Source organism: Anolis carolinensis, chromosome 3, assembly GCF_035594765.1.
Source record: "Anolis carolinensis isolate JA03-04 chromosome 3, rAnoCar3.1.pri, whole genome shotgun sequence".
Lineage (NCBI taxonomy): Eukaryota > Metazoa > Chordata > Lepidosauria > Squamata > Dactyloidae > Anolis > Anolis carolinensis.
The window spans coordinates 100,528,192-100,549,738 of NC_085843.1; the positions used below are offsets into that span (position 1 = coordinate 100,528,192).

The 21,547-nt window shown below is 38.3% G+C and overlaps 1 protein-coding gene across 5 annotated transcripts in view; it reads left to right on the forward strand.

The window, feature by feature from the left end:
• gpm6b (glycoprotein M6B) overlaps positions 1 to 21,547 on the forward strand; it is a 154,116-nt gene that overhangs the window by 111,726 nt on the left and 20,843 nt on the right. For all 5 annotated transcript variants that reach the window (XM_008107228.3, XM_008107230.3, XM_008107224.3 and 2 more), the window contains 2 exons: positions 16,527 to 16,713; positions 19,198 to 19,354. In XM_008107228.3, coding sequence (XP_008105435.1) covers positions 16,527 to 16,713; positions 19,198 to 19,354 — 344 coding nt within the window. The remainder of the gene's footprint in view (positions 1 to 16,526; positions 16,714 to 19,197; positions 19,355 to 21,547) is intronic.

The window sequence follows — 21,547 nt, forward strand, 5'->3', positions numbered from 1 at the left end:
AACAATAGGACCTAAGGGGAAAATATATAATAAACAAAGTACTTTGGACTTTGGTTATTTGAATGCCTGCTTCTTAGAATGGCATACCTTCTAATTGATTCCCATTGGTACCAAATGCAAGACATGGATTCTTCTTTTTGCTAAAAAGGAACTCTGGTTTGCAGCATGCCCATTGTTACAATTGGCACTTATTTTCTTAGCAAATAGCCTATAGTGGCCAAGCAGGCATGAACATCAAATGTAAGATTTTATTTCTGGTGCTTCAGGGATTTTACTTTTTAGTTCTTATAGCAATCAACTTTACAGCCCACTTTTTACTGGCAGTGTGAAATATATATTGGTTACTAAATATAGTATCTTTGAGCAATCCTTGGGAACATATAACGTATACCAAGAACATCTTATAAGTACCTTGGTCCAAGAGTCAGTTTCCTAATTATGTTTTATTGTGCTTAGCCTTACTGTTCTCTGACAAGACAAAATGTGGGAACCAGTAAATGAATTTGATCAGTAGATTTTTTAGAAAAACACCCAGGTTTGAGCAATTGCAACTACAATCCATACAACTTAACATAGTATCTTTTCCTTCAGCCATAAAAACCTGTAAAATAGAATGGGCCCTTGGTTTCCATTGAGATTTGATTCCAGGACCTCCTATAGATTTCAAAATCTATGAATGCTCAATTCCCATTGCATACTATACCATGCCATAATAAAATGGTATCCCTTACACCAAATGACAAAATCAAGGTTTTCTCTTTCAATTTTTTTGGATTTTAAAATGAAATCCATGAACATGGAAAGTTGATAGCCAGTGAATACTATGTCTAGTATTGTCTGATTTGGGGAGATAGCTTTTCTTTGTATGCCCAATTACTACGCAAAATTACTACAAGTCTTGGTAGTACATTCCTTGTCCTGGGCAATTACTTTTGTGTCTACTTCATATTGAGAATGTGAAATGGGTTGTACCTAGAGAGGGGGATAAAACACAAGGAGCAGAAGCAACCATCCCAGGAGGCTTATTTCTGATTGTCTGATTTAAATTTTTATATGTTGTGGTCATTGCTAAGGCTGGATTTCCTGTTTCTCAACCTCTCCCTTTCAGTCTTCCTAGAAAGATCTGCTCTCCAGATGGGGAAAGCTGTGCAGTCACACATCACCAAGACATATGGTGTGACTTGCCTGCTTCCATTCTCCCTGTCCCACAAGATGGGCATGTAAGCTGAAGCTCTACCTTGAGTTTGTCTTGGCAATAACACCAGGTTAGGCAAACAAGACAGATTGCAGGAAGCCAATCTGTTGTACCTCAGACATATTTGAACTCCAGCTTCTCTAATCTCCATCTAGTAGTCATGCTGGATTGGAGCATCAAATTACTCATTCCTATAACAGACTAGTGACTACAGATTGACTATTGAATACATACTGACTTCTGGTCTGAATGCAAGGTGCTGATAATGACCTACAAAGCCCTAAGTGGTTTTGAAATGGCAATACTTGAAGAGTGCCTCTCCCTATCTGCAAGCACTTGAGGTCTGCTGAAGAGGTCCTCCTCTATGTCCTCCATGTCCCATTGGCCTGGACAATACAATCTTGGGGGGTGTAGAAGAAGTCTTTGCTATGGCACTCCAGTTACAGAACTATTTCACCTTAGAGGTCCAATTGGTGTCAATGCTGCTGTCATTCCATTGCCAAGTAAAAGCAAGGCTGTTTACTAAAGGTTTGGGGGCATGATTGATTTTGTCCAAAATTGCACGTATCAGTGATTTTAAATTGATTTAAATGCTTTCAATCTGTCCTGTTTTAAGTGTACAATGATTTAATACATTTTAAACTTATAAGTGATTCTTATTGTCCACTGCCCCAAGATCCTTACATATAGGGCAGGATCTAAATATCTTCATCTAAAGTATAATGTTGTTGTTGTTGTGTGTCTTTGGGTTATTTCCAGTTTATGGCTACTTTAAGGCTACTTTATCACAGTGTTCTTCTGGCAAGATTTGTTCAGAAGGGGGTTGCCTTTGTCTTTCTTTGAGGCTGGGAGATTGTGGCTTCCCCCAAGGTTTCTCAGTGCATTTCCATGGCTCAGTCCTTGGCCTTTGGAGTCATCGTCCAATAATGAATTCATTGCACCATCGTGTTTCCTATTTAATTAATTAATATAATATAAATATGGTTTGTACAATATCCAGCCATCATAGAGTATGCCTAGAGACAATACAAATGTCAAAGTGGCAGCTGTTTTCTATTAACCATTTTATTTCATCCCTATCGTATTCTATGTAGCTTTCAAAACATTTATTCATATTGTGTTATAAATAGAAAGGCAGTGAGAAAGTACTCTCCCCCTTGCAGATGTGGCAATTCTGATGTGGTTTTTGACATATGATTTTGATAGCAAAGCGTTTGATGCAATTAATAATTCAGGACCTTGAAGTTATTTGCCTTGTAAAGATCCCTTCCCTTTCCTTTTTCTTAGACTCAACAGTCAGAAATATGATTTATCTCTCTTTTATAATGGGTTTCTTGCTAGACTTAAGTAAACACTTGGCTCCATCACAGAGGTTGCTTCTTCTTGATCATCTTTCAAAACAAACTTTTTAGCCGATTGGAAACAGTGCTCGGGATTTGGATGTCAATGCTCATTTCATCTCCCAACTGTCCCCGCAACACAACAGGAGTTGTCAGAAGAAATTCCCCATTGTATCTTCCAACTTCAATGAAAATTTGGTTATCCTATAATATTTAACCATATACCTTGGAGAAAAGAACAGATACAATTCTCTAACTGTGTAGCTGCTGAATAATTTTTGATAATACTACCTGACATGTTTGTGCTTGGAAATGAACATTTTCATCTCTATTCCCAAATTCCTCATGCTTAAACCAGTTTTAATTAATATTTTATCTATTAATTAAATTTTGTAAAATTTGGTACTATCTTTGAAAATTTCAGAGTAGGGTGTTGTCAGGGGAAAATTAAGCATCACAACATCTTTAAACTAATTTAAAATAGTTTAGTCAAAGCAAAACATTTCCGTGAACAAACAAAAAAAGCAGAAGACAAACCCTGAAATGAAACAGAATTTATTTAATCATCCAAAATATTATTGGGCTCAAAGAATTGAATTGACAGCATTTTTTAAATGGTGCTGTAGTGAGGTCAAAATCTGTGCCAGTTGGGCCCCCAAGATTATTAAAATTAGTAGAATGGGGCTAATGTATTTAGTACAGGTTGAGTATTTCTTATCTAGAATTCCAAAATCCAAAATACTCCAAAATTGTCCAACTGTCAGGTTAAAATATTTTACCTTTTGATGCTTCAGTGTACACAAATGTTTCCATGTACAAAATTATTTAAATGATTAAAAAAAACCTTATGTGTATAGTATATGAAACATAAATGCATTTAATTTTTATACCAGAGCCCCATCTCCAGGATATCTCATTATGTATATGAAAGTATTTTAAAAATATAAAAAGTCCAAAATATGGAACATTTCTGATCTTAAGCATTTCGGAAAAGTGATATTCAGCCTGTACTTATGTTGGAGGGGGAGAAAATGTAAATGTTCTGTTTCTAATAAATCTATATCAAAACAAAGCTGGAAAAGAACGTCAGTCCCCCACCTTGAAATAGAGAAAAACTGCTACATGTATTTTTTAAAGCCCAAATTTTCTCATCCACCTTACCAAAAGAAACCTTTCTCTACCTCTTTTTATGCAGTCTCAGCTCTTTGACCTCCTTCTCTATTTAACTTACTGACTTCCAGGTAGGAAAAGTCCCCAGAGTTAAGAATTTCCACATTCAGTTTCAGAAGAGGGGTCCATGTGTGACATCTAGTGTAGAACAAAGGACGACTTCCTGAAATCAAAAAAGACAAGTTCCCATCCAAACTCTTTACCATTTGTACTTTTAAACTCCTGTAACCTTGGAATAAACTAAACTAAGAAACTCTACTCATGAACAAAAATAACCATGTGCATTTATTAAATAATCAGCTGGGAAATACGAAATGTGTTGGCTTTTTAGCACAGTTTTTTCCTTTGACTAATTAATAATTTAAGGTATTCCAAATTAAATTAATGCTGGGTTGCTGTGAATTTTCTGGGCTGTATGGCCATGTTCCAGGAGCATTTTGCCCACAACAGGAGAGAATGCTTCTGGAACATGACCATACAGTCCGGAAAATTCACAGCAACCCAGTGATTCTGGCCATGAAAGCCTTTGACAACCCATTAAATTAAAGCTGAAAGTCAAACTTAAGCCAATCAATTAAGTTCAAATAAATTATATTAAATTCCCCCTTTTACTTGAAAATTTCCAACCTAATTGATAACATAATTGGTTTGATTCATTAGTCCTAGTCACTGGGGAAGGCATTCCAAAAATACACACTTTTCAGAAGTAATGGGAACAGCACTCCCCAGTGAAGCCTCTTGTCTTAATAATTGCACATAGTTGTTCACACTGTTATTGTTGTTGCTGTTGTTGTGTGCCTTCAAGTTATTTATGACTTATGGTGATCCAAAGGTAACCATATCACAGGGGTTTCTTGGCAAGATTTTTTTTGAGGGGAGGAAGTTGCCACTGCCTTCCTCTGAAGGTGAGAGCGTGTAACTTGACTAAGGTCACCCAGTGGGTCCCAGTGCCCAAACAAAGTATAATGGTATAAATTGGTAATTCAGATAATGAGTTTGAGTATAGTCAGCCATGAACCAACCTTAGATCATGTTCTACTAGCTTGGGCTGTGAAATTCAAGTTATATCTTCTTTGATTATATTATGATGATCTGCCATAAAACATATAGGAGATTGTGTTGTCGAAGGTTTTCATGGCCGGGATCACAGGGTTGTTGTATGTCTTTCGGGCTGTGTGGCCATACTTCTGGAACATGGCCACACAGCCCGAAAGACATACAACAACCATATAGGAGATTATCAATATTTTTGGCTCAGAAAATTGTAAATGATTATAGCAAACAGGGAGAAAATGTGTAATGTTTATGTGTCAAGAATCTCACTTATTTGTTGTTTCCTTTTCTAGTGATGAGATACATTCAAATATCAGGTTAATCTGGAATGTATTTATCATTAGTGAAATTAACTGATCTGCTGCTTGCTCAGCTGGCTTCTGAAAAACATTAAATTTCTGTACATCTGCTCTACTTACCTATGATGTCCTTAGAGGTCACACAAATGAAAAAAAGACTACCAAAAGTATGATATTGCTCCAGCTGCTCTACAGAGGTATCTCTGAAAATTAATCTCCTTTTGCTATATTTTAAGCAGATATTTCCTGCACTTTTTCATATTAGGAGACAAATGCAAATTAGATTTGATATGCATTAAGTATTTCAAAGCACTTATTAAATTATTTTATAAGTGTAAGTAGCTGAAGTTTAGAGCTAGCACAGTGTAGTGGTTTGAGCATTGCACTACAACTCTGGAGAGCAGAGTTGGATGGGCCATAAAAAAACCTTGGGCAAATCATAACCTTTGAGCCTCAGAAGAAGACAAAGACAAATATCTTCAGAACATAATTTTGCCAAGAAAACCCCATAATAGGTTTGCCTTAGGGTTGCAATAAACCAGACATGACTTGAAGATACAACAACAAAAAACACAACAACAACAACAACAACAACAACAACAACAACAACAACAACAAGAAGTTGTAAACTGGATCAAGACGAGCACAGATGGGGAAATTAAGCTCCCGTCCATAATTGGATTTTTAGCTCTTTACTGTATGTGAGGATTTACAGTGAGGACTCAGTCTGAAATCCATTGAGTTTATTCTCTTTCTACATTTCTCATCTTTATGTAAGAATTCAGATCTAGATTGGTATTGTGCATGTTTGGTAGAGAAGCAATTGCTTGTTACATTTGTTGTTGTGTGACTACAGTGAAATAGAGTGAATCAGGAGATAGGCTCAGTCTGTCTGTTGGCTTTGTAAATCAGTGGACAGAAGAGGTTGCGGTCCTTCTGTGGTCCTTATGATGTGGCAGTATCTATAAACTCAGCTACAGGCCCATAGCCAGGATTTTGTTTCAGGAGGGGCTGGGATTTTGGTTGGGGGGAGTGGGAGAGATCTACCCTAGCAAACCTTTTGTATCATTATCCTAATACCCCTATGCATATGGGATATATTGAGCATGGTGATCAGATCATGATATGAATAAACATAACAGTTTAAATAATAAATGTAAGGCCCTGAGAATTTCGGAGGGGGGGGGGCTGAAGCCCCTCAAGCCCCCCCCCCGCCCCGCTACATGCCTGCCCAGCTACAAACATAATTTTACTTTCATGTTAGCTGAAAGGTGAGATTGAGATGTACCAAGGCTAGCATGGTGCATTTATAGTTACACTGATGTCATGAAATACATTCATATATATTCCCTGGTTATCTTGAAACACTCTCTCTGCATATTGGCACATATTTGAAATTCGTATGTTTTTTATATTCATCATCATCAAACATATTTGATGGGAACAAGTTCCAAAAGTTGTGGTAAATTGGCTTTCTTCCCTGTGAAAATCAGGAATTCTGAGAAAATTGTAGCAATGGATTAACATCCATTTGTCAGACATCTATTGTATTTGGAGACTGAGCCTGACAGCCTGGAAAGATTACTTTTTGGACTACCATTTACACAGTTTCCCAGCCCCAGTCCAAATTATAACCATTATCCTCAGGTGGAGAAGCATTAAACCTCTTCCCCATAGTTGCTTCTCAAGGTCCAATTTCACTTGGCTTGAGTGCATTTTATGTATTTAGTGTAATGTCTAACTTTGCCCTAGCAGGCATTCAAAGAAACAAAACAAAATCCTGTTCTATTCCTCAAAATAGAAGCGTTCCATGTGGCTAGGGACAAAAGGCTGTAGCTAAAGAAAGTAATATACTGGCTTTGACCTAATAAATTGAGCCTAAAGCTTTTTGGATTACTCTGACATCCTACATCTTTTTGATGCTATGGACATTTGTTTTTCATAAAGCATTCCCATTGCTGGCAGGTGCTCACAAAAGCAGTCAGGAAAAATGGGGGAAACATGGACTATTTTTTAAATATTATGTTCACCAGGTTTGGAAAAAAGTAGCATTTCCCAACTGTTTTCCAATGTGGATTTTATCTTTCTACTTGATCATGCCGTTAATACAGAACACCAAACATCTACAAGGTTGACAATGCAGTGTTAACCAATACAGTATATATGACAGATATAAGCCATTTAACAAGACATTCTTGTCTTCCCATTGTGAAAAAAAGAAATGCCTCTTCTCTACACTGTATGTAACAAGGATGGCAGCGGTATCAAGGGTTCTAAAAGAGAGTGGCACTGATGCAGATTTAATTTGGCTGAGAAGAATATGTTGGGTCACTGTTAGAGTTGTAAGATATATTGGAGAGGATAGCAAAGCTTAAGGCTGGCATAAGACTATGAGAGAAACAGAACAGAAGGAAGCTGAGGATATTGTGTGGGAGCATGACAGCTGAGGAGAAGGGCAGTTAATGAAAAAATGTATGGTACAGAGGAAACATTGTGGTAACATATACCTGAGATGCCTGGATAATGTTATCCCCTCTTTCAAAGGTATAAAGGAAGATACAGTAATGGGGAGGTGGAGGATAGGAAATAGAGTGGAAAAGTAGTAAAGAGTGTGAAAATTAGGGAAGACGTGATGGAAATCTCATAGCGATCTCTGAGTTGAGGGCAATTATTGTAACTCAGACAAGAGCCACATTTTGTGGTGATCTCTGAATAAAAGAGATCATTCAAAACTGTGATGTTTTGAAGATAACAGTGCTACCAATTGCCATTTTAGGACATCCTACAGTTTTTTTATTTATAACGGATAGGACGTGGAAAACGTTTTTCAGTGCTGTGAATCCAAAAGCCGTCCATTTTCTGAAAAGCAGACTATAGTATCCACAGTCTAATGGCTGCTTTAGACATGAATTAACTGCTCCCAGACAGATTAGCACAGAGGAATTCAGAGAAAAATAATGTAAACTAAACAATAAGTATAATAGATATCTAGTAGGAATGAACTCTGAAATTACAGAGTCTATGTTAATTAAATGTTGGGATACTTTTAAGAAAATGAAAGACAGTACATATACACACTTTCAGTATTGTAACGTGAGCTAAAAAGCTGGAAAATAACATTATTTTGAAGATAACGGAGCAGAAAATTTCTCCTTGATATGTGACAGGGCCTATTATTAGAAAGCCAAGTTAACCTTTTCTAGACAAGCTGTGGAAGAGCTTTTTCATTTGATCGCTTCCACCTAGATGAATGACATTGTTTGACCTTCATCTCAAAATGAAAGATCAAGAGGTCTACTTCTGTTGGCGCATATGTGTTAGCACAGTAGGTGGAACACTTCTGGTGACACAGACTGCTTAAAGGCGTAAGTGAATGTTGATGTCAAGCCTGGGATGAGCTGCTCGTATTTTAGAGGTCATGGTTCAAGCCTTCTTCCCTCTCCCTCTCTTTTCTCGAAGCTCATGTTGAAGCTCTTATTGACTTGAAACAAGCCACATTCCAAATGCCATCCTATTAATTAAGAGCCATTTTGCAGTAGATTACATTTATCTGATCAAATTAAATGGTAAAATGAATTGCTTAATGTTCCTAACTGAACTTCTTTAGGATGGAAGGATCCCATTGAAATTAATTGTCTGAAAACAAGCATACTCTTATCAAGACAGAATGAGGGTGATTTGGAGGGCTTTTATTCCTTTGGACTGGCATTGCACAGACAGGCTAAACATTGTGCCATGCATTGAATGTCTAACCAAATCTGTGTTCCCTCACTTTTTGTTTTTGTATCATCTGCTGTTGTTAGAAGCAGCTGTATTTCTATGCAAATTCTCACAGTTAGCTTGGCTTTGGGCATGTGATGAAAACCCATGTCTGCTTTCCCATTATAACATGAATTGCAAATCACCTGGAGTTACTCAGTGTACAATACCTCAGTCTAGTGCCTGTTTAAGAACCATTTCTCCTATATCCATACATGCATCCTGTTCTTTTTGGTTAATATTCCTGGCAGAGTTTCTCCCCATCATTATCTCAAAATATTAGTGACCCCAGGACATTATGCCTAATGAGTGGCTGCCCAGGGCAATATGTCTACATTGTTGGGGGCATCTATTCACCGTGTGATTTACCATTGCTTCTGAAAGAGCCAGTCTGATGGTTACTGCCACGCACATGCATCAGCTCCTGGGAACTGACAACGTGATAGAACTAAATGCTTAGGCAATGAATTGGGAAGTTCAGTTTGTAAATTTATTGGAGGCCTCTGCCAGAATCCTGTTGGGACAATGCATCTTCATAAGTGGACTTACGTCTGTGGGAATTAGAATTGCACAGTTGTGTATGTGTATCCACTAGAGGGCTGCTGTTACGTTACCATGTGGCAGAGCCAGCAATGTGTGCAATGTGCATCTGTATGCAATGCATGCCAATCTACACCAGGTGCTCTTGATAGTGTCCCATTATGCATCTTCACAATTCAATAAAGGGGTTTTAGAGCCTCTGCTGGGTAGGTAGTTATATGATATGCAGTATAACAGGTCATATAGGATTCTGGCTATAATTTGCAAATGGATGGGCAAAAGAGATGCAGGTGAACACTAGAGCACCTCACCTTCATTTTCTGATCCCAGTCTCCTTCCGCAAGAAACCTTTTTAGAGAATAGCACTTGCACAGGCTATTCATTAAAGTTAATTCAGAATCTTGTTAAAGGATTACCTTCTGTATGTGGGAAGGCGTAGGTATCCCTTAAAGGACTGCTTATGCTGTGGAGGTTAAGGGACAAATATAATTTGGACAGACCCTGAATGGGTGGATCCTGAAAAAGATGTACTCTCAATATGTACAGCTTCTGTACATACTATTCATATAATATCCTTGTTTATGGAATCCCAGTGGTCTTGATCATGGTTTTGGTACTAGCATAATACTAGATTCAGAATCATGTATGCCATTATTTATTTATTTATTTATTTATTTATTTATTTATACCCCGCTTTATCTCCCCTGAAGGGGATTCAAAGCGGCTTAACATAAAAGCATTTGCACGCAATTTAAAATATAAAAATATACAAACATTAAATCAGAATTAAATATGAACAGTATTTTAAAAATGCACAGTTAAAAACCATTCAAATATATTCAATGCATATTCAAAATTAAACCCCCTGAATTGATCTTATGGCATTTCTGATTTGTCTTCATGGTTTTGAAAACAAACCAGTGAAAAAACCTACAAGAAGAAAATCAGTTCATTTTATTGTGGTGCTGAAGGAGAGTTCTACAGATACCACCATCCACTAAAATTACAAATCGAGGGGCCTGAGAGCAAATCTAGCCAAAATTACTAAACTGGGCTTATCATAATTTCAATATATGATGAAATTATGTGACTCATTAGAAAATATAATGAAATGGGCAGGAGGTAGAACATATTATAGATGCATTAATTCAATAAAAGAAGTCATAGCCTGAGTTTTGGAAGATCTGAGCAGGACTGTTGATGATTAGGACTCTTGAAGAGCTCTCATTCATAGGGTTGCCTTAGGTAAAGCTGATTTAATAGTAAATAGCAGCCTTTTAGAAAGACCTGAAAACATGGCTCTTCCGTTGTGCCTTTGGAGAGTAATCACTACATACATCCCTTTTGCTGCTCTCCTTCGATATTTGTCCTCCAAATTGCACCGCCACTTTATGACCCTGTCCTCTGTGGTTTTTACTCCTACGTCCTTTTTCACCTCGAGTTTTAATCTAGTGTTCATGTGGCCCGCCCTTGGTTTTATTGTTCTTTGATCTTGTTTAATGTAGTGTATATTTTCTTTTATTGTGTTGTTTAATGTGCTATGATTTGTTGTTCTATTATATTTTGTTATATTGTATTGTTCTGGGCATGGCCCCATGTAAGCCGCCCCGAGTCCCCGTTGGGGAGATGGTGGCGGGGTATAAATAAAGATTATTATTATTATTATTATTATTATTATTATTATTATTATTATTATTATTATATTAAATAAGATGAATTTGGAGCTAAATGTTGCCAGTTTGAAAAAGGTTTGTTTTAATCTTCGAATTTGGACAGAGCTAGTAATGTTAATTGCAGTTAATGTACAGCCCAATTTCAAATGAGTTTGTTTAGAAATAAAAGTGTAGTTTAAATTAATTTATTTGTGTGATCATTTCAGGGTAGCAGTGTCTTTGCAAGAAGAATGCTATTGTGCATTTAGAACCTACTAAGTGTATAGTGTAAGGTTTCCCAAAGGCTGTGTACAGCAATCCTGCCTATTTACAAACCTTTTTGGTATGCCAGTCAGCCAAAATGATTGTATAAATGGTTCCTTTCATGTGACTGCATTGGAGAGTTGGGAAGGCAGATTTGGACATGATTTGTTTTCTAATCAGATACTTGGACACTTCAGATAGAATAGGCAAAGGAATTTTAGAATCCATCCAAATCTGGAAATAGTCTAATTGGCCTAAAGACAACCACTAGTTCCAACTAGAGTAAACCCATTTAATCAATTGCTGAATGGCAAGTCAACACTTAGTAAATCCATGGATTCAATTATTCTGTTCTAGGTGAGGCCCTGTCCGTGTAGGTTTGTGAAAGCATTGATTTCCTCTTGCTGAGTACAATAAGAAATATCATGTATATATTGGCATGGGCTACATTTCACAGTGCTTGTCATCTTATACCAGTGGTGAGAGATTTCTGTAGTCCATTGATTTTTGGATAGGGGTTCTGTTCAAATCTGATTGTTCTTGTGTATGGACTGCACTGGCAGTCTGAGGCTTTGTAAGTGTCTTGTATGCCAGGCTCTTCTCATTTGTATATTTATCTAATTTATATCCTGCCTTTTCCCCACCACTTGACAATAACCTGCTGCCTTCCGGATGTATTGGACTGCATTCCTCCATCATCAGAATAGCCATTATCAGGGCATTAGCCTGGGTGGTTCAGGGAATGAGTGTGGCAAATACTATTTGAACAAGCCCTCAAAAGTCAGGCAGGGGAGAGCAAAAAATGCATAGTAATTTTTTTTCAAGATTTCATTTTTGTTCTCTACCTCCCCTTTGTGTTAATTTAAAAATGAGTGTGTATGTGTTTTCACACACTTGCATTTTATAGCTGTTTTCTCCCTGAGAATAATCTCGGTCCTTGTTTTTCTCTGGCCTCCTTTTGTGAGTATGTTAAATCTGTAGCCAGGTTCACCGTCAGCTCTGGGCAAAGCATTGAGCCATTATTAACCTGCTTCCATGGTAACTGCTGCTCAGAAGCCCGAGGACAAAAAATTGTGTTTATTCTGCTGAGCTGCACAAAAGGTTCTAGTGATGCTTTAGACAAAATGGCCATTGAACGCCAATTGCATTGATGTGTGTATCTGCACAGCACAATTTTATATTTAAACTGTTTTAGTCTGGCAGGCTAGGATAGCATTGGACATGCCCTGTGTATTTTCAACTTCTATTTTAAACATTGCCCACCATAGTTTTATGAAGGAAGCTATTTATTCTGTTCGTATTTTTGCTTTCCAAATAAGCGTTCCCTTTGTTCGAAGAGCGGAAGCCATGTTATAGGGAGGTTGAGTGGTTCCTCTCTTGTTGCTCAGCTAGTAGCCTGCCTGTTAATGATTTCTTCACTTTGCCAGCCTGCTATGATTTGGTTGCTTCTGCATCAATGTGGTCAATATTTGCAGGTTTTCAGCTGGAATCCTGCTGAGAATTGATGGGGTGGAAGGCTCCACTGGACGAAAACCTCCGAATGGGGATGAGGATGGAGGCGGCTCTCCTGGTGGGGGGTGGGCAGAGCTGTCTTGAGCATCCTGCTGGGAACATCACTGTTGCTCTGGCAGGGAGCTATGGACAATTGTTTTGTGTAAGGAGACATCTAGTTGCACTGGCATCATGCCCCGACAGTGTCCTGCCCTTTATATTTCAGAACTAGACTAATTGAAAACTGCTTTTTTTAAACCAAGGAAGAAAGCTTTGTACGAGAATACTCTATTATATGGTAAAAAAGAGAGCGAGTTAAAATTGTGGCCCCTTCTACACAGCCATATAAGATCCAAATTATCCAAATTATAATCCAGTTCAAAGCAAATAATGAGGATTATCTGCTTTAATAATCTGGATTATATGGCAATGCAGAAGGGGCCTCGGTTATATATACAGAATGACCCAATCACTGACATATGTTGCACAGTAATGCTATTCTACATGAAGGTTGTACACTGATATTGAGTGGGTGTTGGGTAGATCACAAGCCTCCCCCCCCCCCCCCAGGGCAGATATCCGAAACTATGGATACGAGTGAACATTATATTTTGCCTATATATAGGCCTGAAAATAGAATAGGCATAGAAGGCCTAGAAAGGCTCACAAACCCTTCTGATGGGGATTTTTTTAATGTAGTGAGTTCATGGATGTCAAATCTTCAGATAAGGGAGTCATACTATATCTTAGTCTGATGCAGAAGCAATGTAAAGCACACTGGAAGGTACCCTTCACATACAGATACAATTAGGCAAGTCTCCAAATTGTCATACTATGAACAGGATGCATCTTGCATGTTTTTTGATGTAAAACAATCATGAATATGTGCATGTAATATCAAGAATGCATAATGTTAACGATCCATGCACAGTCTTATTTTTAGGGTTAAAAAGTGTGTCATGTAGTTCAGTATGTTTGTTGTTAATAGAAGCAAAAGATAAAAAGTTATAAAGCAGATATGCCTGTCATACGTATTCAGCTAATAGTAAATGCAAGATGAAAAACCTGAAGTATAATGAAATATTGCTCTTATAATTTGATAAATACTAAATACAGTTTCTCATTCAAAATTGGGTGATGGACCGGCTTCCTCTTCGCTAGCTTACTCTATTTGGAATAATCCAATATTCTTGATAAGGAAGAAGCATTTTGTGCCAATATTAATTAAATAGTTTCTTTCCCAAGCCCTCAAAGCCTTCCAAGTATCCTATCCACTTCATCAGCCTTTTTACCATCTCTTTACATTGGGTATAATGTTCTACCAAAATAAGACAAGTCCTTTTTCCCCAGGCCTAGCTTGTAGTATTGTCATGTCAAGCCAGGAGTAGAAGAAATTGTAATTTGATGGCGGTTGAAGGCAAGCTGGTGGATAACTAGAGAAGAGCTCATGGAGTTGCAATGCTTTCCTTATACCTGAAGGAAGTATTTTGAGCCACCAGATTTCATAATCTAGCCCAAGTTATGAAAAAAACATATATATCCATAACCATATCCATATCCATACAACAACAAACACACACTTTGGTTAAATGATGTATTGTGAAGTCAAGTGGTTTAGTAACGTGGGGACCGATATTATAGGAGGCTTCTTCACTAGAACAAATGAACTACTGTGAGTATTTGGAGAGATAGAATAGAAGGAAGAAGGGCACATGAAGAGTTTTCAGTCCAAGTCCAGGTTTTCAACCCAGATCGTTTGAGACTTCAACCGTCCCTTGTTGCTAAGAAAACGTTTGGAGATTCCATGGCAGGGCACATGATACCCTTTGTACCTTTGAGAAAACATATAAAAAGAAAATGGTTGAAAATTGCTTTCATGTCAGAATTCTCCTGCTGTGGCTCACAGGGAAGGCTGAAATTGAAGATGTCTCTACCAAACCACACTACTGACATCATTTAGAGAAGATTTTTGAGACTGTGAAAAGATCAAACTTTCCCTCATAGTGCACAAATAGGAATTTCCAGAGTAACAGAACAACATATGCAAACAAGTTCAGTGTATTGTAATGAAACAATAGTCCATTAAAAATCATTTTGGATATTTTCTTTATAATTCCACAAGGCAGGTTGCAAGATTGCCAAACCAACAATGTTCACACTGAATGCTTTTTCCATTTTTAACTATCTTTGCATGTCAGCAGTACAGAGCTACTTTTCCTACTCGCTGCTTTTCCTAACCCCTCTTAGTTTCTTTTCAATTTCATATGAAGCTCTGTACTATTTTTCTGCATCAAGTTGCCTCGAAGGCTTGAAGGCTTCCTCTTTGTTGGAATAGATTCGCTCTGTGGAATTGGCTGTAAAACCCTTCAGCGCTGGCTCTTAAATAATCATCCTTTTGGATGTTTACTAAAGTGACTTGGCACAAGTACTGGTAGCTTTTTCTAAGAGTAGAAAATTCTTAGCTCAGGATAAAGAACTGGTAAGCTCTAGAATAGCAAGCTCAAAAGAAATAGTTAATACTGTAGTTGAACATACTGACTGCATTCTATTAGTGGTATGCACATGTGGGGTAAATTATTTGCTATGGGGCAATGGATGTATTCTATTCCCAGTAGTGGAAGTGGAGTGGTGTGTATGGCAGTGTCATGCATTGGAGTAATGCAATATGTGCATTGCACAATGGCACTCAATCATATGTTGCACAGTGATGCTACATGAAGGCTGTACAGTGTGGTTGGGGGTTTATACCGTTTGAGGACATGTATGCTATATTGAGAGAGTGTTGGATTATAGTAATTGGTACTTTCTCCAAAGCAACTAATCAGACATCAATCCTGAACAGGATTTTATGAGTACTGTCTTGGACATTTTGAAATCTTAACAATATAACACATGTATTATCTGAGTAATCCTTTTTAAAAACACACACAAAACAAACAGATGTATAAAGTACCCTGGTAAAATTGTCCCCAGGTAGTCAAATGGGATCTTGGGGTTTCCAAAGGCTCCAGTCTGATGATGTTTTATGGTTCTGTTGAGATTTGAACTGAGTTTTTCCTTGCTCTCATTCTTGGTTACTGCATTGCAAAGCTGTCTCAAAAGAACAGTATGGCGTACTGAGTGGGTTTAGAAGTTTTTATTTTTGTCATATTTCTTAGAAGTGTTAATTTAGTACCTCATGGGGGAGGCAAGCCATCAGCTTGTTTCATCTCTGACTCTCTTGCTGCATGCATTTTATTTTATTTATTTAGCCTCAGCAGAGAGCTCTTCTGCTTATGCAAGTCATATTTTGTTAGTTTCCTCCTGTCTACTTCAGCTTTTTTGCATCATATCTTCTTCTGTTTCCACTATCTTTAGGAGCAACCTTTGAGGGCAGGAGGAAAGAGCGTAAATGGGTTGGGAAACTGGTCAAATGTGTTCCTTGACTTGTATAAGCAAGATACTCCTTACTCCTGAGCTTTGAGGACTCAGGGCTGGTAGATAAACTAGGAACTGCAACCTTTCCCATCAAACCAATGGATACATTGATGGACCATGCAAGTGCTGCAGAATTAGCTTTTGATTCTAATATAGCGGTCTCTGTAAAGAAAACGCTTTAAGGGAACCAACCTCTGCCTTAAGCAGATCCTTCTTGCTATATTTGCTTGAGGATCTTCCCTTTTACTAGTTTCCCTATCTTTAAAACAAGCAATGCTGTCCTTGTAAGTTCCTCTTTAACTAAAGTTGCTTTTTGTTCACAGCCCTCTTTTTCTTTTCTGTTTAGGTTGCTTTGAATGTTGTATTAAGTGCCTGGGAGGAGTTCCATATGCTTCCCTTGTGGCAACGATCCTCTGCTTCTCTGGGGTGGCTTTGTTCTGCGGCTGCGGTCATGTGGCTCTCGCTGGGACCATATCTATCCTCGAACAGAGTTTCTCCACAAACGTCACTGACCACGCTTTGTTATCTGAAGTGTAAGTATGAAACCAATTCTGTTGTCTTGCAACCCAGTAGCAGTGAAGCAAATCACTGTTCTAAAACACAGTATGCAAAGCTAAGGAGCCTCTAGATGAGGACAAATTCTGCACACAAGGAGGCAGGCATCATTGGTAAATAAAGCTAAACAAAACTAAAGGTGAGTTTAGAGAACCCATCTCAACCAAAAAGAGTGTAGACATTTCTTGGGTGGGGGGGGGGGGGTGATTAGAATCATAGATTAAAGAATTGGAAGGAGACCATAAAGTCCAACAACTCACTATGCAGGAATATATAATTAAAGGACCCTCCATAGATGGCCATTGAGCCTCTGTTTCAAAACCTCCAGAGAAGAAGACTCCACCAAGGTAGCCTATTCCACTGTCAAACAGCTCTTACCAACAAGAGGTTTACCCAATGTTTAGGTAGATTACTAGCATTGATGATATAGCCTTTGTACACCTCTTTCAATGTTCTACATCTATTAGGGATTCAGCATATACTTTCCCTTGAAATGTCTTGTCGAATTTGACAGAGAAAAGGAAACTAAGAGTGGCAATAAATCACAAGAGAGCATACTTTATTCAGCTCCATAGCAACTGAAGGTAAAAAAGGGAACCGTTGCCTAGAGATTGCAGACCACTAAAAATATCCTGGGGAAGTATGCAGGAAGATATACAGCTGAATCTAAGGATAAAATAATAAATATTATCACTAAACATTTGCAGTTGGCACAGTCATTATATTTATGTTGTAGGTGCCACAGAACCACATGGAAAATGTGTAATATATTGTGAAAATAATGTTCTCCCTTTTTCCTTTAATTGCTGGAATAAATAGTATATAATCATAAATGTGTTCTTCTGTCTTTGTCTCCAACTGTTATTCCCAGTGAGAGAAAGCCTATGTAATCAATGGGTTTTATGTATGTGTTGACTTACCATTCATCCATTCATTCAGTGGGTCTACTCTTTTTGTAATTAACTGTTGGATCTAGGCCATGCATGGGCAAACTTTGGCACTCCAGGTGTTTTGGACCAGCTGTTAGGAATTTTGGGAATTGAAGTCCAAAACACTGGGACGCCGAAGTTTTCCCATGCCTGATCTAGGCTGTAGTCCTTCCCCTCCTTGACACAGAAAGGCCGCTGGCTATTTTCAGTCATCTTGTCTCATTTCCCCAATTCAAGCAAATTCTTCAGAATTTTCTCATGCAGTTTGTCTTTAGGATGTTCCATATTCTTTCCATCCTTCTTTAATGTCACTGCTGGATGTCGATGGTGGCCAGTGGGAGTCGTAGCAATTGAAAGTACTACAAATCCCATCGTCCCACAAATGGCACCAGGACGTAAAGCGCATCATGGGGATTAAGTGTGCCAAGTTTGGTCCAGATCCGTCATTCCTGGTGGTCTCAGTGGCCTGCGATAGTGGCAGCCAATCAGAAAGCTGGCACATACTTGCATACATACATACATACAAACAGAATGCTGGCACATACTCGTATACATACAAACATACATACAAACATTCACTTTTATTATATATATAGATATAGATATAAGTATATATGCATCTGCAGAGAGCTTGCAAGGACTCCTGAGTTTTTTTCCATATGCCTGTTACAGCACATCCAGCTACAGCAATGGTTCCCAACCTTTTTTTGACCAGGGACCACTTGACCAGGGGCCACTCTCTGACATTAGTACCAAAGGGTTTACGAATCTATGTTTGGTCAACTTTCAATTCGGTTTGGTTATTTGGGCTGCTGATTCAGAAAATTGCATTGGATAGACCACATCAGCTCTAGTTTCTGATACAGAACATATGCCATCAAGTAGTCACCATCTGCTTGCCCACAGAAAACCATATTTAATAATCTAGAACTGATGTGGTCTATCTAATGCAATTTTCTGAACCAGCACCCCAAATAACCCCAGGAACAGGACTAATAAAGAAGATATCAAGGCACCCTCGCTTCCAGGTGCCACATGGAATGGCTCTGCTCAGGGGGAGGGAGGAGGAGAAGCAGCAGTCAGGAAAATTTTCGTTGCACCTTTCATGGGTAGTCAGCCTCTCCCTTCCCAACATCCTCGTTGCCTTGACACTATGAGAGGGTTTCACTAGACCAGTCACCCTTGTTGCAGTGGTGTAGTAACAGTGAGGCCACGGAGCATATTTTAGTTCTTGGGGACCACTGGTGATCCACAGACCACAGGCTGGGAACCACTGAGCTATAGGAATTGCTGGATGCCTCCCCTCTCATCTCCCTGATCTCCAACAATATGGAAATAGCACTGCTTACAAGGGGATCATTTCCCAAGGTATATTGGTTCATTGATAAAACTATGCCTTTTGAATATATTGCCATCCCATTTATGATTTCATTCTAAAATGTTTACCTTTTGCATTAATTTCTCTATATCGATTGGAAAGGGAATGTAGGTTAACATTGTAAAGTTTGATTTCCCTGTTTATTTCCTTCTCAGAATAAAACTAATGCAATATGTGATCTATGGAATTGCATCATTCTTTTTCTTGTATGGAATTATCCTGTTGGCTGAGGGCTTTTATACAACAAGTGCTGTGAAGGAACTTCATGGTGAATTCAAGACTACGATCTGCGGCCGTTGCATCAGTGGCATGGTGAGTGTGATACAGTAACATGATTAGCATTTGTTCTTGTCAAAACCTGTAATCATTTTGTGTGTCTAAATGTCTAAGCATTTGTCAAGTATCAGATTTAGAAGTTAATATACCATTTTTCTACTGTGAGATAACACACTGCCATTACTCTGGACGTTTTTCTAGGAGGTTGGTCCCAGCAGCAGCCATCCCACACTGCTATTTGGTGTGCCCAAAAATGGCCTTGTCAGATACATCAAAGCAATAGAAGGCCAGTGGGAGGTCCATCATAACAGTAGCTGGTTTTTATACAGATTCTTCCATAAAATAAGAAACGTTGAATGTCAGGCCTTGGTTTCAGGTATTATGCTCTGGGATTGTATATGCTATTGTCATAAAATTCTCTATGCCATATGTAATTGGATTTTTGGTGTAGTAACTATTATCTACAGTTCAATCTCAGTAATGTTTCAGCACTTAGGATGAGGAGTATATAACTGACATCTGGAACCAAGTTCCAGAAGACAAGCTTCTCTCTGGTTGACTATGATTCTTCACATGAAGATTATCGTGTAACAAGAGAGTGAGAACTTCTCAGCATTTTTGTATTCCAACACACTGGCAAATAATTTTACTTTCTCCTCAGTCCCAAATCTAGCAGCTTGATCCTATGCTATCCCATTCTGTTCTCCCTTCCCCCACCAGCCTTCTGCATATTTTTCATGCTGCTCTAAGCACCACAATCTGCTCCAGGGATGCACCATCTGCCATAGCTTGGTTCTTGCCGTCTTCCCCCTTGATGCCTTATTCCATAAGCCCTGGACGCTCTTCTTGCTCCCTTGAGGCTCTTTCCTTGGTATCTGATTGGAGGAGGTAAAATGATAGTTACCACAATGAAATAATAAAATGGGTCTTATCTGCCAGTTACGTATTAGTGCATCTTCACATCAGCCTTATGCCCATTCTGTCTAGACTTGGAAACAAGTGATCAGTTCAGCATTCTCTTTCTCTCTCAAATACTAATCCATTAAAAGCAGAAAGAGGTAACAATAGAAGGCAGGAATGGCAAACTGAATAACTATGATAGTCTATACACAAAAGAACTTGTAATGACCAAATAATAATATCATGTATCCCCAATACAAAGCTCAATATAGTGCCATAAGAATACAATGAAAAGGGAGCTAATACTCTCCAACAGAAAATATCTCAAATTTAATATAGTCCCAAGGTTTCACAGTCTATAAGCTTCAAGGGTCCAAGTTCGACAATGAATTCTTCCAAAAGAAGTAAAGGTGAAGAAACGATAGATCACACAAGGAGTAGACAGGTCTAGTTGTCAATGCAATGTCAGTGTGGCTGCTGCTACAGGGGTGCCTGGGTATTTTTTGTACCCTGTTTCGAGGAAAAATTCCCCTTCTTCAGGAGATAATGTGATCAGCAACTATTGACTCATATCTAAAACAAGACATAATAGAGCAAATATTTTACCAGAAATAATACAAAAATTAAAATGACCCATATGTCTAATGTATACTCACACAGTGCCTGATGCCTTCACAAGAAATGACTCTGCTTATAGGAATTCCAATAGCGAGTAGTTCTAAAGATTCAGTCAATGTTTTATAAATTGTACTTTATAAACCTTTAAGTTACTAAGTACTCTTTATAAATCTTATAAACCTTAAAGTTATAAAGTTTTAAGTTACTAAGTACTCTTTTGGAAGAATTCATTGTCGAACTTGGACCCTTGAAGCTTATAAACTGTGAGACCTTGGGACTATATTGAATTGAGATATTTTCTGCTGGAGAGCATCTGCTCCCTTTTCACTGTATTGTTATGGCACTGTATTGAGCTTCGTATTGGGAATACATGATATTATTATTTGGTCATTACATGTTCTTTTATGCATAGACTATTGTGTTTATTTGAATACTCTATGAGTATACAGTGTTCCCTCGCTACTTTGCAGTTCGCTTATTGCGGATTCGCTGTTTCACTGATTTTTTCATATGGCCCACCCTCCCTTGCAGGTACAAAAGGGCCCAGGCTGAGGCGCGTGGCCTGGCCCAGCCTGTCCTCCTCATCTGCCCACAGACAGTACCAGTAGGCCCCACCTGCGCCTCATCACCCCAGCAAACAAGAAGGAATACAGTACAGTACATTAAAAGAGGGAGGGAGAGAGGGAGGGACGCTATATTTATTAAAATAAA